Source organism: Limulus polyphemus, unplaced genomic scaffold (assembly GCF_000517525.1).
Source record: "Limulus polyphemus unplaced genomic scaffold, Limulus_polyphemus-2.1.2 Scaffold130, whole genome shotgun sequence".
NCBI classification, from domain to species: Eukaryota; Metazoa; Arthropoda; class Merostomata; order Xiphosura; family Limulidae; genus Limulus; species Limulus polyphemus.
Genome location: NW_013665740.1, coordinates 254946 through 273200, shown reverse-complemented (window position 1 = coordinate 273200; position 18255 = coordinate 254946). Strand labels below are relative to the sequence as shown.

The 18255-nt window shown below is 32.5% G+C and overlaps 1 protein-coding gene and 1 non-coding gene across 2 annotated transcripts in view; one reads left to right on the top strand and one right to left on the bottom strand.

Annotated features, from left to right (window-relative positions):
• The first annotated feature begins 9072 nt into the window (after positions 1 to 9072).
• LOC106473442 (acetylcholine receptor subunit alpha-like) overlaps positions 9073 to 18255 on the top strand; it is a 33688-nt gene continuing 24505 nt past the window's right edge. Inside the window, exons 1-2 of the mRNA XM_013934126.2 lie at positions 9073 to 9603; positions 10636 to 10680. Of these exons, the coding sequence (XP_013789580.2) occupies positions 9379 to 9603; positions 10636 to 10680 (270 nt within the window). The 5' untranslated portion in view covers positions 9073 to 9378. The remainder of the gene's footprint in view (positions 9604 to 10635; positions 10681 to 18255) is intronic.
• Trnak-cuu lies at positions 13277 to 13349 on the bottom strand. Its single transcript has one exon. It is a non-coding gene; the product is annotated as a tRNA-Lys (tRNA).

The following is an 18255-nucleotide window of genomic DNA, read 5'->3' as shown; positions in this document are numbered from 1 at the left end:
TGGAGATGCGGAAAGATGACGACGTGTAATCATTCAGGACAACTTCCTTGGTATAGTAAGTAAAGAAGTAGTGATAGATGGCGGTTTTCATTTCTGTCAAACTGATACATGTTTAACATTATCTGAGAAGGCAAGGCAATGATGCGCTAAAGATTATCTGCAAAAATGACCCATTTCGTACGTGATATCCTCACGCTGGAGCAACGCGAGAGCAGGATAAAGAGGAAAGTCTCCTATTGCCGGCTATTGTGACCATTTGTCGTCTTCTCCGACACTTCTCTCGCATAATGTAATGTCGTTAGACGTTACGTGATATTTCGATCACCCTGGGGTTCCATATAACATACTGAAATTTGATGAATTGTTTTTCTTTAATATTTTTTTTATCAATGTACTTAACATTTTTAATAACATATTATAACCTCAGTAATATAATGTCAAGTGTTCAGAACAAAAATGTAATAATCTTAGTAATAATTGTAAAACATCGCTATTTAATGTGTTAAACTACATACAAAGTATACTTTACACGTACTTGGTTATCTTGCTTTTTTCGTCCTGTATTACAACATTTAATTTTTCAAGATAAATCAGAAAAGTTATGAGATATCACGTCTGAAAATATATCTTTGGTTTTGTCATTTTAGACTATTATGTATGTACACGTGTTTGTGTGTTACCATTGCTAACACAAACACCACATTCATAAAGTACGTTGTTCGTAATCTTGTTAGTGATTCATAGTTGGGAATCATTTTCGTAGAAGAAATATTATGATGAAACGTACACTTCTGATGCGATGCATTTCTAAGTTATAAATGGACTTGACTCTTTGAGATCAATAACATTAGACCTCTAAGTCATTCTGCTGAAGATCCGATAAATTTTTATAGTGATTCTGGTATATTTTGATTAAAAGGTATGTATACACGTGACTGTGTCTGTTACAATCTTTATAAACTCTTTCACTATCGATACCTTTCTAAAAAATTAAACAACTCCTATTAAAGAACCCGTTAAAATGTACAAGCGAAATTGCAAAAATAAATGATCGTGAAAATGGTTTGTATATGAATATAATGAAACTATAAATATAGGAAAAGAAAACTTATAAATGTTGTAAACGCTCACAGAGTTTGTATTGGTATACAATAGCAACTTTTACGATGAAGAACACTAGTCATTAGATACGCTTTTCTAACAAACAAATCTTAGGAGCTTACCAAAGACGCAATCTCGTCTAACAAAGTAGAAAATCAAAATCGGTTTACAACTCTACGTCGTAATATTCTTATAACAAAAGTTAATTTGATTGTAAACCAGTAATATATGATATCGCTATATATGAAAACTGTTAAATACTTAAGACTGAACCCTGACAATGGTTGTTGTGATTGTTCTGAAAATCAGTATGCTTATGTCATTGGCTCAGAAACCTGGTAATCAAGGACATTCTGTGAATTAGTCTGAACCTGACAAGAGTAGTCTTGATTGTTCTGAGAGTTAATGTTTATATCAATTGTTCAGAAATCTAGTAATCAAGGGGAGTCTGTGAGTTAGTCTGAACCTGACAATGATACTTATGATTGTTCTAAGCGTCAGTATGTGCATGTCAATTGTTCAGAAACCTGGTAATCAAGGTGAGTCTGACAGTTCATTTGAAACCTGATAATAGTAGTCAAAGTTGTTCCAAACGTCGGTATGTTTATGGCAATAGTTCGGAAACTTGGTAATCAAGGGGAGTCTGTTAATTAGTCTCAACCCTGACAATGGTAGTCGAGAATGTTTTGAACGTCTATACGTTTATGTTAATGATTCAAAAACTTAGAAATCAAAGGGAATCTGTGAGTTAGTCTGAACCCTGATAATGGTTGTTGTGATTGTTCTGAAAGTCAGTATGTTTATGTCAATTGTTCTGAAACCTGGTAATCAAGAGGAGTTTGCAAGTTAGTAGGAATATTGGTTAAATATGAAGTGTGAATGGAATATAAATACATCCACAATCCATACTTTTCAGTCAGTTTGCTTTGCTCTATAAAGAGATAGTTATTCTGTCTAAGTATAGTAACTGCAAAGTGTTTGTGATTTAATCAGTGATTCTAACGCTTAAGCTCCCAGTGCTCCAAACAGGTTAAGGATAGACAACACCCAAATGTAGGCTCCTAATGCTAGTGATCTAGTAGATTTTATCCGATGTTTGAATATTAACTGTTAACGCATAATATGTTTAATCCAAATCAAAAACTACTACTAAGAAATCATTATAACATTTTGAACATTTTTACACTTTAATCTTAGAGAGACTGAATCACCAATTTAGATATGAAATATAATACAACACATCGACCATAGACGAGAGGTGTTGATATTTTTATGCGAACATATAAACAATATTAATAATATTACGACTGCGTGATGCTTTGCATAATTATATTCAATTAAAATACCTGGGTATATATATATATATATTCTGTTTTAATTTACTAGAGGATGCGTCATCAAAATATGAGGCTTTACTAATTTTCATGTTTTTGTCTTACATTTAATTACATGAAAGTAAATAACAAATGTAATAGGATTATATTCTTTGCTCATTGAAAATTGTCATAAATTAATTTCACTTACTACAATACATCGCGAATTTTAAACACGCACTTTTAATTACAAATTTAGCTGTAAACATAAGGATCGTGTTTTAATCATATTAAACAGTATTTATATGCTAGTAATTATAGTTATTAGTTATATTTGCTTGACCAAAGTGCACGAGTAACGTTTTGATGTGTGCAACATATTAAATGAGAATGACTCATTATGTGGCATGCAAGGACACAATATATAACGTGGTTGAAGTTTAAAATAGAATGAATAGCTAATTTCGTGCTTTATGTCAATAAGTATATCAGCAGCATCCATTGTGTACCACACATATACATCTTGATGAGTGACTTCTGTGTGATGTGCAGTAAATTTGTGTGTGTGTGTGTCACACAAGCTATATAAATGTCATTAATTGGTCACCAATGTGAAACCTTAATGTCTGTCTCTCTCTCTTTCTCTTCAAATACCATATCCGGGAAGAATGTTGGAGAACATGGCCTTTCACAGATTCTTATCCTTCGTTGTTTTCAACGCTTCTGCTTCACTCACATTCATTCATTTAATGAGACTACTGGTTTAAATTAGTCTCGACCTATTTCGTTTCCTTTCAGTTTTCCTGTTACCTCTAAGTTTTCCAGCTTAGCTTGTCGTATCTTATTGTGTGACCCAAGAAATGGAGTTTTCTTCTTCTAATTGATGTTATCATATCTACGTGTGTTCCTGCTTTTCACAGTACCTCATCATTCATCACACAATCCGTCCACGTTATCCTCAACATCCTACTGAAATCCACATCTGAGTTGGTTGTAGTCTCCTTTCCAAAGTTGGTGAAATTGTCTAATGCCCAATGCTATATCTAAGAAACAGATATTCGCAACAATGTAACACTCTTAGCTTGATTTCAATTGATATTTTCCTATCTTTCATATCTTTTGGAATGTAATCTTTGCCATACCAATTTGTTTCATAATTTTCTGCATCACATTTACCATCGGACGTCATTAAGCTTTCCAGATAATTAAAGTTTTCCTCTTGTTTTATGCCGTCGTTGTTTATATTTAGTTCACATTTTGGACCCTTCTTTTTCTTGATTACAACCATGCGCCATGTTTTGTTGTTGTTGTTTTGTTTTTGCAGTTAATTGTTAAGTCCTTTTTTTCTTTCTTTACTTTATTGCGTAATCTGTACATAACCACGACTTTTCGTGGCAGGACACAACAGTGGTTTGCTATTGCTTTCTGTTGTGTGACTCTTGTTTGATACATAGCAAGTAGTGTTATCATACAAAGTATCAACATATTGTGTAATCTTTGGGAAATTGTTTTTTTTCCTACTAGTGAAGTAATATGATTTTTTGTCGTTTTGTTGAGAGGAACAAATTGTATAATTCTTTTCATAATATGAAAACCTCAGTAACACATACTCATTAGTGACAAACGTGTGATACACAGTAAAAGATATTCTATTCGTTGCACCTCTGTGTTTCATTATTCTAATATCTGCAGAGACACATATTAGTACATTATTATTGTGTACTAAAGAATAAATAGTCACTTGTTGTGCGGTAAAACGTATTTTTTATTATCGTGTTGTATGAATATAGTATACCATTACTTCCTACTAATTATCAACATAGTTTGTGGCACACAGTTTAAACATGTCACTTAATACTGGGCTCTGCAATTTAAATGTTTCATTTTGGTTTCATTTGCACGATAACATTTTAATGTATTACTTACAGTATAAAAGTTTGAGAACTATTACTGTATAGCTTGTATTAAATAACTTCTTGTAAGTTTTAGTACGAAGTTCAGACAAGTACAGAAAGTTTGAGAACTATTACTGTATAACTTGTATTAAAGAACTTCGTCTTATAACTTTTAGTACAAGGTACAGATAGGTTCAGGAAGTTTGAGAACTATTACTGTATAGCTTGTATTAAAGAACTTCATCTTATAACTTTAAGTACAAGGTATAGATAGGAATCGTTCTGTTTTGGAGGGCTGAAACGTATAAGCCTAATGATTGTCATTGTTTCATTAATTTGTATGACCAACAACATAAATTTATGTTACGTTATTTACAGATATAAGCATTATTCCGATGTGTTACTGCTTTGCGACCCGTTGAATATACTGTTTTTGAATCAAAAATATCGAATCACAAAAACATTTTTAAAAACGTTACCTCTGATGCATAGCGATAAATTCGTAATCGTGTTAGAACTATCTAGATGTAATACTTTTAAACAGCATTTAGTTATTCTGTATTTAGCTTTTTAGTTGGTAATTTAAAATTACTCTTAAAGTAAAAACATACTAAAAGTTTTTATAATAATAAATGACGTTGATATAACATGCTTCTACAGTCTTACGTAGACATGAAGCTTTTTATAAAACAATATAGATTTACTCGACGAAAAAATATAAAGAGCGAGATCTATTTCACATTAGAAGAGTTATATTTAAGTATTCTCTATTTAGTGTTACACGAAATTCTATTCCTCCTCCTTTTCCCTCACTTTAATCTATAGTTATATACTTGACAAAAATAGCTTATTATAGTCAGATTAACGTTGTTACTTAACGCGATCCGATAATTAGCGTTTCACAGCGTTTTGCACAGGGCGTTTTAAAGATTCTTTCCTTAAAAAAACGAAATATTTTCAGGCTACAAAGAGAACAATAGGAGACAAAAAATCAAAATGCTTTTGAAAATCAATACAGATATAAGTGCGTAAACGAGCTGTTCTTTTTCGTACGTACAGTTCCATGAAATTATGGCCACCAGGATTATCTGTTTGTTTGTTTTGAATTTCGCGTAAAGCTACACGAGGGCTATCTGCGCTAGCCGTCCCTAATTTAGCAGTGTAAGACTAGAGGAAAGGTAGCTAGTCATCACCACTCACCGCCAACTCTTGGGCTACTCTTTTACCAAAAATAGTGGGATTGACCATCACATTATAACGGCTGAAAGGGCGAACATGTTTGGTGTGACAGAGATTCGAACCCGCGACCAATAGATTGCGAGTCCAGCGCTCTAACCACCGGGCCTGCCAGGATTATCTAAACGACTTGTATGCAGAAGGCGAAGGTTCTATCGTCAAAATGGTGAAACACAAGCAAAGTTTTGGTGCCTTCATGTGTGCCTATTACTTATATAATTACTACCAAATCTGTAGAAAATATTGAGAAGTATAACTTATGAATATTGTGAAATTTAGACGTCATTACACATACATTTTTTGGTATGAGAAATATACATTTAAAATATGTTGCCAGTATTTTGTATGCACAAATAATAGAATAGGTAAAATGTAGTATACAGTCCAGAATTTAGGTTTCATTCTTAAACTAATGTTCAAAAATTTCTAAACTTTGGTTACTAAGGTGAAGATCCAAAGTTGAAATACACCTTAGGATCAAGGTTTTGTGTGAAATTCAAAATTAGGACAATTTAAATATCAACTATTGTACATTTCGTGTTTGCGCACGTGTAAAAATGAATATTGGTTAACTGCTTAGGAATACGTGGGAATTTCAACGATTACCTAACTGAGTTCTGTATAAGAAATAATTAAAAACCGTTTAGAGCTAGCTGAGGAAATTATTGTTGTGGAGTTACTAAGAGATAAGTGGTCAATCTCTCCAGACATGATAAGCCAAAATGTTGCGAAAATAGACTATTTATTATATCTAGAGTAATTGGTAGATTACTTACGAAAAATAAATAAATAAAAATAATATAAGCTACTTTTATGACCTATCATTGTCCCCGAGAGCTAAGAAGTAGCCTTTAAATGTTTCTAAACAAGAAGAAATGCAGTATTAATTGTCATTTATATTATTATGAAAACTTAAGATATCAGCTAAAATATTAATGGACAGCCTGCAGCCTAGTGGTAAGCATACGAGTTGCGAATCGAAAGGTTTAAGGTTCGAGCCTTGATATCGTTGAACATGTTCTCAACTTTCAGCTGTGGGTGCGTTACAAGAGTAATGGTATATTCCGTTATTCGGTTGAAGAGCCCACCCTTTCTGGCGACGGCTGCTACTGATCGGATATTCTCCCTTTGATCAGTCGTTAAACATCAGACATGACCATACCCGGCCCCTAGGTGAGACAGGCCACGCCGTTTAGCCCAAATCCGTATATGGATGCAGCTCAGGTAGAAATTACAGAAATACTAAGTAATTGGTCTTTTCTTCATAATCGTATGTTTTATACATTTTATACGTAATTTTAAAATTCATACTTTGACTTTTTTCTTAAACTATTAGAATATGTCCATTTAGTTTATCACGAGTCACGAGAGTAGTTGGAAAATTATACCACTAATAACTGAAACACAATGAATAAAATATTAAAGGTGAACTGTATATGCTATCAACGTACTACCATTTTCTCCTAAGCATTTTTCAAGTGGTTTGATATACATCTTAAAATGCTGAGGTAGCTTGTAACGTCATACAAACTGTATCTAGGCAATAAATAACCACCGGATAAAATTAGTGTAACTTACTTATCGAAATATCTCTGAAAAGGACTTTTGAAGAAAGCAGTCAAGGCATATTTGTACTGCACAACTAATGATGGAGTTTTTCTCCTTGAAATATAATTATCGTAGATGTAATAACCCACTATAGGCTATAAAACAAAACTGTACAGTCACTTGTATAGTGCACGTACTTGTCATATAAATTCCAATGGGAATGCCAGAACAGGCAAAGTATGAAATGTGAGGTTAAGCTAGTAAACTGTGAAGCAGTATTGTCATGTTCAGTTGGAGTGAACTATAATGCTAAGTACAGCACCACATAATGAAAAAACACCAGTGTAAGTTAATAAAAACTGAAGAATTGTTATTAGAAATGACGTTCAAGGGGAATATGATGATACAGATTACACTTCTGTTATGGAAAACACTGAATATAACATTATAGTTGCATAATTTTCAATAAAAAAGGTCGGTGTTCTAATAGGTTTGGTGACAGACTATGGTTCAAAGGTTCCGTGGTTCACGTTCTTTTACTACAAAAAAATACATTCCACAATTTGTAAAAAAGTTACACTCAAATCTCACTATTCGGGTAGAATATCCCACGAGTTGGCGGTGGGTAGTTTTGACTAGCTGCCTTCCCTCTGGTCTCTCACTTCAAAATTACAGACGGCTAGCACAGATAGCCCTCGAGTAGCTTTTTTTTGTGCGAATTTCAACAAACAACAACAATGAACAGAGTTGCAAGACCAAACTGTTTAGTAGAAAATATCCACATAAATACTACTCTTGAAACAGGCTTTAAAAACAGAATTTTTGTTGTACAGCTTTTGGAGAGCAGTCCCTCTGTTTCAAAATAAATGGTTCGGTCAAGATAATGCTAAAGTACTTCTGAAATTTCTTCAAACTTTAAAAAAATGACCAATGCCATTTATTACCTGTTTCTTACAGCATAAGTTCATGAAGGGTTTTAGTAATTTAATAGACAATGAAAACAACTAAATATTGTTGTTGTTACACGAAGTTTAAAATTACAGGACTATTTAGAGATCATACTATTGTAACAAACTTTATCTAAATACACACAATTGTAAGATTGCAAAACAAGAACTGGAATAAACGTTTATGAGTAACAGATTCTGCAGTGTATTTCTAAAGTCAATTATTTTCCTTGTCTGGTGTAGTTTTATAAGAAGAGAATAACATTCATGATGGGGAGTTGCTTAACTGAAACTTTGAGATAATGTTATTTCTTACATCAATTAAAATATGAATAAGTAGAATGAGAAAATTATGTGTAAACGTAAAGGGGACTACATAAAGAAAGACCTTTTTTCGATGATTTCTAAGTCCATCAGCATTTTCACCTTTTCAAAACTTTCTTCTCTTTTTATTAATGTAATATTATTAATGCTGTAAAGCATATCGGTTGATACTGAAAATACTATGCCAACAATATACAGTAGTATTTTCTGTATCAACCGATATGTATATTTTTGCCGACAATATACAAAAAAATTGCAGACAGATTATAAATAAAACTCTATTACCTAAGAAACCTCAATTCTACGATTTCAATTATTTTGTTATTTATTTTGGGATTTTATTTTAATAACTTTATAGATCCGTTAGTATATAAACTGCACACAAACGTTTTACAACAGTGAATTCATTATAGCACACATAATCGTACAACTGATAACTAATCATGTTCATTTGAAGCCAATGGAGTAAGATACTCTGGCAAGTAACACAAACGTTCTTTACCAAAACGTATATAGCACATTCTACTTACTATACCCGCTGGAATATATTACTCCATCACCTTAAGCTTTCGTAATTTCCGCTAGGTGGCACTTCAGCTAGAAGTCACTGATGTACTCGAGATCGATGCAGCAGGAGCAGCAGTGGTCCAGAGGCTGAGAGAACTACTCTAGCTCCCAAAACCTCGGGAGAACGAATGAGAAGTTTTTTCGGGCAACTAGTAACCATTTAACCAAGAAAGAACTTTTCGTAAGAATCTACGATCAACGATCGATTGTTAGAGCAGCGAGTGTTGACAGTAGGATAAACGCGTGTGCATAGCGCAACCTTCTACTCTTTACCCGCCGCTAATAATATCTAAAGACGGTTGAATCAGAGAACATCTGAAACACTTCTCAAAATCTAAGTTATGAATCAATGAACAACACTAAAAAACTCCCACGTGGTAAACGGGCAGAGTAAGAACATCGTAGGTGGTAGCTTGGAATTTATTCAGATATATTAAAACTGCTTAAATGAAGCACTTTACAAGTCGAGAAGCCTGGAAGATTCTACGCTGTGGAATAATTCTGGTTCTGGGGCTACTGGCTGGGAACTTGAGATGCCAAGCTCACCCGGACGCCAAGCGGTTACTTGACGATATCCTTAGCGGTTACAACCGGCTGATTCGTCCGGTGAGTAACCATACTGACAAACTGACAGTCAAGCTCGGACTTCGACTAGCACAGCTTATAGATATCGTAAGTAAAATCTGCTAAAAACTGGAACTGTTCAAATTTCTTGAGATATTGGTACTAAGTCTTTAGTAGCTTTGAATTATATAATTTTGATTATTCCTTTTTAAATATAGCAAAAGTGAAAAGATAAAGTTATCATTATCAAATAATTAATAAAAGTGCATGTTTTTAAAACTTATTATTAAAACGTCATATTAGGACATCAGGTAAACGATTTAACAGTTTGTTTTCTGTTATTTCTTTTTCCATGTTGGACACTACTCAGCACTATTACATTTTTACAACAAATGATTTTACGATAGCAAATTCACATCAAATACTTTATCTTGTGGACCATCTATTAACAATTAAATAGTAATATTTCTCTGTAAACATCTTTTTTACGTTTATGCCCTTAGTGTAAAAAACAACAGCCAATTAAAGTTTTACAATACTAATGCCACTTTGGGTTGAGCATAATTATATCATTAGAAACTTTCCTGTCAGTTATTTCTTTAAAACATAGTTGGTACGGTATAGAATATATCATAGTAGAGTTGATTATTATGAAACAGATTTACATTTCAAGGCTCAGTTTTCAAATACAAAGCTCTTAGGAACTTAATAAATCTATAAGCTTATAACAAGAAATTTATAGTGTATTTATTTATTTATATAGAAAAGCTTGAATATTCGCACTGAGCTTCCCAAATGGTTTGATGGAAAAACAAAATTATTTCTTTGTAACATCTCTAAATGTGTAAGGCTTATCTAAATTTAAGTTTAACAGAAGCAAAGGTTTAAAAAGTAATAATGTTTTATGAATCATCAAACCGATCATACAGGGAAAACATGAATACAAGTATACACAGATAGAAAAAAAAAGATTAATTTAGAGTTTTAGACCTGTTGATTTTCGAATGAGTTTTCTTATCCCAAAGCTCTTTCCAAAGCACTTGAAGTAAACTCCCATGTTTCTTTCGTTAGCTCGAATAATGTTTAAGTCTCATTGCGTCACTGTGCTAATACTTATAACTGAATTGTTTTAATTTCCAGAACTTGAAACATCAGTTGATGACTACAAATGTTTGGGTGGATCAGGTAAAGTACATTCTACATACGAATTTTTCTGCTGAGTTCACATTTACCTTATGCAATATTTTACTTCTAGAAATTCGTAGGTTATCTTGGTCATAAGAGCTTATAAAATAATCTGGAATTCTAGCAAAGCATATGTATGACAAGCTAACTACTGAATTAACTACACCGAAGTTAATATTTCTCTTAAAATATGAAAAAACGCAACTTCCTTTCTTTTATGAATATTTATTTGCCACTAATGAAATTGCTTTCGACAGTATATTGGCTGCTTAAGTGAATTATTTATTGCACTGTCTAAATAATTTTTCACTACTCACGACTTTGTCTTGAAATTCACCGGAAATAGAATGCAAAACCTAAAACCCGAATGAAAATGAGGCTTATGTGAAATAGTTAATTGAAAACGAAGCTCTAAGAGAATCGTGTAAATTGCTTTATATATTTATCCTTCTTTTATATATAATTTTACTGCTATATGTAGTAGTGTTAGCTGATACATAAAAAAACAACACTGTAGTTATTCATATGTTAGATGTAATACAGTACATCCGTATTGTAATTTCCTTCCAAGCATATTTTGATTGTACCAATTTCTGGAACTACTTTACGATATGTAACATAATAGAATATCATATCAAGAAAAGAAGTATGTGTTTACAATTTGACATTTTTAATTTGTAACTAAATATTGTATATTTTTAACTGAATAACAGTACTTTAGAAGTTAACAAAATTGTTCTCAAGTGGCTTAGCATTGAGCTTCAGGACTATTTTTAGAGCTAAAACTTTTCATTATATCGGCGTAGTGCAGATAGTCCATTGTAGAGCTTTGTACCAAAACTGTCTTAATTCACTTTTCGAAATGGACTTGAAGATTATTTAATGAAATTTAGTTTAAGAAATCTAAAATACTTTAAAATTTCTGTAGATTAAACTCTTTATGTATTTTAATTAGAAATTACATTGTTTATAGTTTAATATTTGTGTATATTTATTCCTAGTTTATTACAAAATAATATTTAACATTATATTATTTCAAAATTTGAAAATGAGAGTAGTATTAAATTTTTTTTAAATGCACAACCGGTCCCTAACCTCTTGAAATGCTTCTTACATAGAACATTTTGGCATATTTCACATTTGCCCTTGTAGTTTTTTGTTTGAATCCCGAGGGAACTTGAAACGACCACGCTCTCTTTGATATTGCATTCGTTGCTGGATTTTGTTGCCCACGCTTTTGATTTTTCTTGAATCGGTTCTTTTCAAAGCATCTGTAGAAAACGGCGTTCATTACTTAACTTTCCTATATTACAATCCAGGAACATTGAAAGGGGTTTCGAGGTCCGATCAAACCTGCTTTTGCACCACCAATACACATTAATTTCACGAGCCACTACATCGACTCTGAGGTTAAGAGAATACAATATCCTCAGCACAATCATAATATATTCAAACGTACTGAACGGCCAGTGGTCCCGTTTTCTAAGTAGAAAGTGAATGGCCATGTACCATACTGTACTTACCAGACAAACGCCATACTGTAACTAAATACATTTCATTCAAAGGATTTTGTTCACACCTACATAGTTCTAGCCGTTTTGATACGAAACGATACAGTGCATAAACTCAAGGATTCAAACAGCAGTATCTCAACCTTATACTATATAAGGTGTAAAATAGTTGTTACAAAATTGTTGCGCAAATATACAAAAGGGCTATCTACCATGGCTGTTTCTGATTTTGAAGTAATAGATTAGATGACAAGTAACTACTCAACACCACCCACGGCCAACTCTTGGGCCATTGTTTACCGACGAATAATGAGATTATCATCACAATATAACGCCTCCCTGGCTGAATGGACGAACATGTTCGGCGACGAGTTTAAATTCCGTGACTGCAGAGTTTGAGTTCAGTGCCATAGCCATCTAATACATCTAAGAAAATTGTACCATGAACAAAAAATACCCCCACCCTTAAAAATCCTAGAGATGAATTCATCTATGAAATAAAACATTTAGGCAGCAGATATCTAGTGGAGGAAGGAGTACTTTGATTACAGTTTTTCCTTCTTTGTTTGTCTATTTCAGTATTTCCTCCATAATGCTTTTCTTCATTAATAATGTGAATGCAGATAATGCTGTGTCAATATTACTCCTTGCATGTTGAGTTGGACCTCACATCTCTCTGCTTCTTTACAAAAATGTGCACATGATCTTTTCCCAGTTGATGTTGTAAACCATTACATTTATTTATTTCCTACAATTGCATTTCCACTTCTTCACCTGTGTCATCGTCAATTTTATTAGCAGTCTGAGTTTATATCTTCAAGAACAAATTCCTTCATTCTCACTACTTAACGATATATAGTCATCACTATCGAAACCACAGTCTTCCTAGGAATAATTAACAATATCTTAGCCATTATGCTTTTCGCTTTAGAACTCTATTTACTTAATGCAAAATTATTAGTGAAAATGTTACAAAGAAGGATGAAAGTGGAATGATTTTCACATCAATCGATAACTTGGCAGTAATTTTTAAAAACTGTATTACGTCGTTAAGCATCACACTCTGAAACTAAGGTAGAACTTACTACCCAACGTGGGGATCGAACCCACGAGCCTGAGATTAAGAGTCTCATGCTCTACTGCCTGAGCTAGACGGGCTGAATAATTTTCACCCTATAAATGTTTGCTTTTTTTATACGTAAGAACTACGGCTCAACATGATACAATAGGTTGCTGCACGCTGTGTCATATTAAAACGTATTTGCCTTTTACAACCCAGTGTTAAAGAACCGACTAAAACGTGGATGGAATTATTAATTTCCTATGTAAAATACATAGGGTACCATACGAACCCTGAAAGAAAGAAATAGGTTAATTGCAGTATTGATGGTACTTTTGCCTAAATTGTTAATTTGTTTAACTGGTGTGTTATTAGAAAAGTAGTTACATAAATAGTTTGAAAAACATATATTTAAAAACATCTGTAATTCTAGGGTTAAAATACACGATGGTCTTCGTGTAAGGATAGCCATTTATAAGCATAGTAAAATTAGTGTATACAGAAAATTAGTGAAATGTCAAAAAATTTTCAAATGTTCTGATAGTGGATGTCCATGATTTAATTTATATATACCTCTAATGTTTTTATTGTTTTAACATTTCACAATGCAAACAGCTGTTCCACTATGTACTATCTTAATATTTTCTGACACTCGTTACGATATGTCTCCGGTGTGACAGCGTTTATGAACTTAGAACACTAAAATCCGGAGTTCAATTCCCCGCGGTGGCTTTGGTCTATTATAAACAAACAAACGTTACGATACGTTCTTCACGTGTATACAGAAATATTATTACGATTATGCTAAGTTTGTAAATATGCCCAATCAAAATACAAGCTCATTTTCTGAAAACCAATATATATATTGAATTTAGTAAAACTTGTAATTAAACGTTTATAGGGTTGCAAAGTTTATAATAAAGCACAATAATATTTACATGCACCTAACAAACTTAAAGCAAGATTCGAATAATAAAATTATAACCAAGGCAGAAGAGTATCAAGATCTGTGTCGAGAGTATACTTCTTAATAAATTTTGACGAGTAAAATAATGATATATATATGTCAAACTGTTTGGAGTTTTAATATGTAAAACACTGGACTTTTTAAACTTTCAACTAACTCTAATAATTTGTTTCGTACACGTGAAAAATCTAAGCTGTTTAGATTACCAAAAAAATTACATCAAACACACAATAACTTGCATCAAAGACTGGCTCAGGAAAAATATCTAAAAATTTTACAATTACTACTCCCTTAATAAGCTAGATATCGTCTTTAATAAAATAAATTTAAGTTACATAAGCTAGATATCGTCTTTAATGAAATAAATTGAAGTTACATAAGCTAGATATCTTCTTTAATAAAATAAATTTAAGTTACATAAGCTAGATATCGTCTTTAATGAAATAAATTTAAGTTACATAAGCTAGATATCTTCTTTAATAAAATAAATATAAGTCATATAAGCTAGATATCGGTTTAATAAAATAAATTTAAGTTATATAAGCTAGATATCTTCTTTAATAAAATAAATAAAAGTTACATAAGCTAGATATCGTCTTTAATAAAATAAATTTAAGTTATATAAGCTAGATATCGTCTTTAATCAAATAAATTTAAGTTACATAAGTTAAAGCACTAAAGGTTTATCTAAAGCAATGTGTATTTCTATACCAGAATCTTGTCAAGGTGATATTTTATATTAACTCCATATCATAATCATTTTGCGTTTTATTTGGAAATGGAGTCAAAGTTTCAAATCGTTGTAGCTTCAAGGCAAATTCGCAAATACCTTGTACCAATGTCGTAGTACAAAAAGGTAATATTGCAACATGATATTTAATTTCTTATGTACTTTTACATTTCTTTTAAACTTCTCTCAAAGATATGATTATATGGATATGACATTATGTGTAATATTAAAGTCATGTGTAATAAAAATCATATATTCAACTTCCTTACATTCGATTATAGTGGAGGATAAGTTTAATGCATGGTAAATGACATGAGCTACAATATAAATATTACCAGTGCTTATCAACCTTAGTCACGGTATTGAAGAGTAACATTATATCTTTAGGGGCTCTAAATAGTTATGAGCAGAAACTGAATGTCCAACTATGAAGTATGATGTTTCATTTGGACAAATATTGCTTAGCCGACATTTACGAATATTAAGCATGATTTATAAGAATGATTTTCAAGAACTCGTGCTGCCTTTGTAAGTACTTCCTCCATCGTGCAGTCACTCCACTGTGTCTGGACATCCATTTAGAAAGTCACATTAAAGATACAGCCTATGGATGCACACTCGGGGGAAGTATATCAGAAAAGGGAATTGCGTAAATATTGGTTTCATTCTCTAAGGCTCACAGAAACATAGCTGCGGACTTAGTCATGTGATGTAGTCATACCTTCTTGGTGCAGAAATGTCATCTTACATGACTTGTGTCAGTATATTCTTCTGAGAGTTTCTAGAGTTTATCTGAGATTTACCATATACTTTGTGAAGTTTAAGTTTATCTATTACATTATATGTTATGGCAACCATTGAAATAGGAAAAAATATATTTACTATGTTGAAAAGTCCTTATCACCTTATGCCTTGTAACTAATCGTCGTCCGTTTTTGTCGAGGTCATTCAACGTTACAACAGATTTTCATCGCTCATTTAAAGGTTAGTTTGGAAGCTTATTCACTCGCTATTTATGCCTCTCCAAAGTAAAAGAGTTTCTGGGTGACCAGTCTGAGAACTTTGACAGTGTTAGCGGATGTCCTGCGTGATTTGAAATGCTGTTTGGGTATGTTTTACATTGTCATGTAGGAGTGGTTATCTCTTTCTGATCCTATTCGCTCCTATTGATATGATCTAGACATTGTACCTCTTTGTTGTTTCTCTATACTGATAAGTTATTTCATAAAGGGTCATAAATTTACCTTCGGTGGCATAGCAATGTCCAATGTCAAACATATATGTCGAAACAAATGTATTAGGTGATAAGCCTGTCATTCGTGACACCGCGTCTCTTGGAAGTTCTTATTAACCCTCTGTAATAAAGTAATAAGCGAAAATACCAGAATTCAACCTTTAACCACTGAGGATAGTATTGTTGTGCAAAAAATAAAAAAATAAAGCGCTAAAATCAATAAGACTAGCATTTTTGATAAATTCTCGCTAGCAGATTTTTCTTTCCACATTCCTCATAATTTGTCCCTATCGGACTAAAAAATCAAAAGCTTGTAAAAAAATTGTATTTAAAGTATATCTTTTATCTCCAACAGGCTACTGCCCGACAGGTCTTTCGTCAGTATCAGTTGGTTGGTGTAAAAAATTGTATTTAAAGTATATCTTTTATCTCCAACAGACTGCTGCCAGAAAGATATTTCGTCAGTATCAGTTGATTGATGTGAAAAATTGTATTTAAAGTATATATTTTATGTCCAACAGGCTACTGCCCGACAGGTCTTTCGTCAGTATCAGTTGGTTGGTGTAAAAAATTGTATTTAAAGATATCTTTTATCTCCAACAGACTGCTGCCAGAAAGATATTTCGTCAGTATCAGTTGATTGATGTGAAAATTGTATTTAAAGTATATATTTTATGTCCAACAGACTACTGCCCGACAAGTCTTTCGTCAGTATCAGTTGGTTGGTGTAAAAAATTGTATTTAAAGCATATCTTTTATCTCCAACAGACTGCTGCCAGAAAGATATTTCGTCAGTATCAGTTGATTGATGTGAAAAATTGTATTTAAAGTATATATTTTATCTCCAACAGGCTACTGCCCGACAGGTCTTTCGTCAGTATCAGTTGGTTGGTGTAAAAAACTGTATTTAAAGCATATCTTTTATCTCCAACAGGCCACTTTCCAAAAGGTATTTCGTCAATATCAGTTAGTTGTTTGTTTGTAATTAAGCACAAAGCTACACATTGGGCTATCTGTGCCGGCTATCAAAACCCGGTTTCTAGCGTTGTTAGTCCACAGATATACCGCTGTGCAACTGGGAGGCGTCAATATCAGAACTCGTCAGTTAGGCTTGACGATGAGAGACGAAAATTTCTGTAATTTTGAATCCAAAATGGAAAAATTAAAAGGAATATATAGGGAAAATGTGGAGATTTTATGATTTTTATAACATATTTTGAGTCTATTTCTTTCTAGTGGTTTGCCAACTTTGTTTGAACAGTAACTTTTAAAGCGCTAGATTTAACGAAATTCTTACTATATTAGGCCGTTGATTAAAACATTTGTTGTTTTTATAAGTCTAAGATTTACTAGTTAATTTTGAAGAAAGCGATGATCAAGTTTGATCTTTTTTCGGTATGTACACTAAACTAACTTTCTATCACAATATCTCTCACTGATGTATATTGGCAATATATTTTCATTTGAAAACTTGTAACTTTGTATCATAATATTGTATTGTTATTACATCTATACAACTACAACTTCACAATAATACACGTAAACATTCACACATACAAACATTTATACAAATATGTTTATATAAAAATCATTTTAGTGGCATAGCAACATATAAAACAATAATAACTTCATATTATAAACCAATGAAGTTCAATTATTAATAGATCTGTATATATTGCATTCTGTTTATTATTGTTGTAATCTTTGAAAGGAATTATCTGTCTTATACCTGACAGCACAAAACTCGAAGCGGACTTACCTGTTTGATATATAATTGAGTGTGGGTTAGTCCTATGACAAAACTCGAAGCGAACTTACCTGTTTGATATATAATTGGGTGTGGGTTGGTCCTATGATAAAGCTCTGGATTTTGAAGCTGTCGAGAGAGCTTGAATCCATATGATATCATAAAATATCCTCTTCATTTTAAGCTGTGGATGCGTTATAAGAGTGAGAATCAATTTCGTAGCGTGGATGGTGAGTGGTGTGATATTGTTGACAGGAAAATTTTCTGTGTTCGGTTGTTCAGAATTAGGAACGACAGTATATAGTCTCAGTTCCTTTAGTATTGGG